The sequence below is a fragment of the Alnus glutinosa genome, chromosome 14 (genome assembly GCF_958979055.1).
Source record: "Alnus glutinosa chromosome 14, dhAlnGlut1.1, whole genome shotgun sequence".
NCBI lineage: Eukaryota > Viridiplantae > Streptophyta > Magnoliopsida > Fagales > Betulaceae > Alnus > Alnus glutinosa.
The window spans coordinates 19,032,377-19,036,038 of NC_084899.1; the positions used below are offsets into that span (position 1 = coordinate 19,032,377).

Here is a 3,662-nt window from a genome sequence, read left to right on the forward strand (position 1 = left end):
AACATTTAGGTCTCGCCGAATTGCCCATACGTGAGGTGTGGGCAATTGGGCGAGATCCAAGTGTTTGGCCCTATTAGAGCACTAGCAATAGATTCCCAACCATTTCCCTATATTTAAGGAACAAAATTACTTTTTGCTTCCTTATATGAAAACACTTCACATTAGATTCCCTTATATTTCCCTATATCAATTAAATATTCATTTTTTATTCTTATTTTATTCTTTTTCTCTCTTTTCTACATTTTCTCTCTTTTCTATATCAATTAAATATACTTTAATATATTAAAATAATACATTGGGAATGTGCAATGCCCATGTATATTTAGGGAATTACGTACATTCCCAAGGCCTTCATGTATATTTAAGGCATCTGTTGTGGGAGGTTTTTTGGTATTTTTCATGAAATTTTTCCTAAATATAGAGAAGGAAACCAATATAGAAAATCTATTGCTAGTGCTCTTAGGCAATTAGATATTTCCAATATCTTTCTCCATGGCTCCTTAGAAGAAGTTTTAATTTCGTGGAACAAACTTCGGGGTTTGTCGACAAGCAATTTCCAGATCATGTTTAATTATCATTTGCAGAAATCACTCTACGATCTTAAATAAGCCCTTAGAGCTTGGTTTACCAAGTTGTCTACTACACTATTGCATTTCGGTTTTATGGAGTCCAAGGTGGACTATTCTCTCTTTACCTTCCATACTTCTACTATTCACTTGTTGCTTTTAATCTACGTTGATGAGCTGGAAATCCAAATGATAGACAATGTAACACGGGATGTGCCATTTTTCTTGGTACATGTCTCATCAGCTGGAGTGCAAAGAAGCAGCTTGCTGTGGTGTCCAAGTGCAGCACCGAGGCTGAATACCAATTGATGGCATATATTTGCTACTGCTGAGATTTATTGGCTTAGAATACTTTTTCAGGAATTACTTCAGTTACAAATTTCTGTTCCACCAATTTTGTGGTGTGATAATATTGGTGATTTATCCTTAGCTTCTAATCCTATTTTTCATGACAGAACAAAACATGTTGAAATGGACTACTACTTTAGTAAGGCAATACGTGGGATCATTGCCAGCCACCAATTCGTATACAAAATCAAATTGGATAGAAAAGGAAATTGATGCATGAAAGGAATTAGGTGTAGAGTGTCTCAATCCTTACAAGGAAACACAAGTAGAAAAGGAATTACATGCATAGCCAAATTTGTAATTAATGTTTTCTTATTTTGTATTTACATTATTGCGCTATGGTAGTATATAATGCCGGCCATAATGGTGTGTGGCAGTGGCACACCTTTGTAAAAACCTTCACGGTATAAAGACTTCTTAACTTAGTGCATTCGGTTTTTCTTTCCAAGCACACCATTGACTTAGGAATCAGAGCTATCGTTCGTTGGCATTCATTGGCAGGCTCTTGTGCTTACATCCTTTCTATTTTGCAGGTGTGGATTGATCCCGTATCTGGCATTAGGAAACTATTCTAACAATTTTTTATAGGCCGAGAACTACAACTTCCTTATAACGAGTAATACAAGCTTTCACTAGAAATTTTACTCGCCAACGTACGTGGGGATTATTTGTTTTTTTTTTTTTTTTTTATGAAAAAAACCTTTATAGCACCAACCAACCAGAAACACAATCCCACTATTACAATCTACACACATGCAAGAACGAGGGATTATTTGTTATAATTCATGAAGGAGTCTAACAAAGTTACACGGGAAAACATAAGTTTAGACAGGAAAACAAGAAAGAACAATAGTTTTCATTTGCGTAGGCGATAAGTAGGAAATGCAAGTAGATGCTTGGCTCTTGGAATTGAAAGACCAAACTCCTCAGTCATGTCCAATTCAGTTGGCAGCATGTTATCAGGAAGCTCCCAATCAAAGCAATGGACAAGTTGTGCGACTACTAGCCGAACCACAGTGAGACCCAATTGCATCCCCGGGCAGCCTCTTCTACCGGAGCCAAATGGGATAAGTTGGAAGTCGCGTCCCCGGACATCTATGTTACTCCCAACAAATCTCTCCGGGAAGAACTTCTCTGCATCACTCCAAACACTTGGGTCTCGCCCAATTGCCCATACGTTTATTATCACTCTAGAATTCCGGGGTATGTGGAAACCATTGACTGTGCAGTCCTCCATGGCTAAATGAGGCAGCAACAATGGTGCTATTGGATGTAGCCTGAAGGTTTCCTTCAAAACCATGTCCAAGTACTTCAAGCTATCCAAGTCCGATTCCTCCACCATCCTCTCCAAGCCCACCACATCTTCCAACTGTTTCTGAACTTTCTTCATTACCCGAGGATGCTTCATTAGTTCTGACAGTGCCCACTCAATTACCGTTGCTGAAGTGTCCACTGATCCTGCAAGCATGTCCTAAAAGAAAATGATTGTCAGAAAAAATAGATACTCTATTTGAAACAGTATATGCAATTTGTATGAATAATTACCAGAATTATGGCTTTGATATTAGAGCGTTCAATACGGTACTCATATTCTTCAGATCCCATGAAGCTCAACATGACATCAACAAAGTCCTTGGTCTTATTTTCGTCCTTGGATTGGACATGCTCATCGATGATCTTCTCAAAAAAGTCATCAAAGATCTTACTAATTGCCTTCATCCGCCGTGTCAGCCCCTGCAGGTCAAGAGGCGCAACGTAAGGAATATAATCACCAATGTTAGGAGTTGCTGCTAGATGCATGCTTTCTTGGATTACAGCCTTGAATCCCCTCTCATCAATATCCTTATCCAAGTACTTCTCCCCAAACACCATACGGCAACTCATATCTGCGCTGAGAGATGAAACCTTGCCACTGAGATTAACAGCAACACAATCACGGGCAGCCTCTCGAATAAACTTTATCAACAGGCCAAGCTCTTCCATTCTCATGGATTTGAAAGAATTGATTTTATGGTTGCTAAGCAATTCAAGGGTGCACATCTTACGGATGTTGCGCCAATAAGAGCCATATGGAGAAAAGGCCAAGTTCTTTTGCTCATAAGAGATGTGCTTTGCGAACTCATGAGGTGGTCTACTAGCAAACACCAAGTCATGTGCTTTAAGAAACTGCTCAGCAGCCTGAGGCGATGAGACAACAATGGCAGGCACCAAGCCTAAGCGCAAGTACATGATGGGGCCATGTTTTTGGGCAAGTCGATGAAGATCGCGATGAGGTAATTCCCCAAACAGGTGAAGGTTCCCAAAGAGAGGGAAACCTCTTGGACCGGGAGGTAATTTCTTCTTGTTGCTACTGCTTTTCCATGCCCATTCTCGCAGGAGATAAGCAAGCATAAGCAGTGCGGCAATGGTCCATGTCCAAGCCATGGTGGCCATGTTTTATTCGGATGGAGTTATGGCTCGGTTCACTGGTATCTAAAGTAGTGCATGCAGTCTGAGCTGCAACTATACAGTATTATACATGACATGGAAATTGCAGAGAAAACGACAACCCAACTAAGGCTGGTAAATGGATTGGCAAAAGTCCAAAAAGCTAGCGGCTAACAAATTGGAGCTTTATGACAGCGTCAATGGATTGGCAAAAGTCCAAAAAGGCGGCTAACAAAATGGAGCGTTATTTTTCATATGTTTTTTCCTTTTTTGTTTGACCGGGACCAAGGGGAATCACGTGCCTGAGTAGGAAAATTCAGT

The 3,662-nt window shown here is 40.0% G+C and overlaps 1 protein-coding gene across 1 annotated transcript; it reads right to left on the minus strand.

Moving 5' to 3' along the window:
- Window positions 1–1,668: 1,668 nt before the first annotated feature.
- LOC133857131 (cytochrome P450 71AU50-like) lies at window positions 1,669–3,356 on the minus strand. Its single transcript, XM_062292264.1, has 2 exons — window positions 2,460–3,356; window positions 1,669–2,385 (listed from the first exon to the last, which is right to left on the minus strand). The coding sequence occupies exons 1-2, from the start codon at window positions 3,345–3,347 to the stop codon at window positions 1,771–1,773; spliced, it is 1,503 nt and encodes a 500-aa protein (XP_062148248.1). The 5' UTR covers window positions 3,348–3,356; the 3' UTR covers window positions 1,669–1,770.
- Window positions 3,357–3,662: the final 306 nt, after the last annotated feature.

Coding starts and splice junctions, on each gene's coding strand:
- LOC133857131 (XM_062292264.1), bottom strand. CDS start 3,347: ATGGCCACCATGGCTTGGACATGGACCATTGCCGCACTGCTTATGCTT. Junction 2,386..2,459: donor ATATCAAAGCCATAATTCTG/GTAATTATTCAT, acceptor ATTTTCTTTTAG/GACATGCTTGCAGGATCAGT.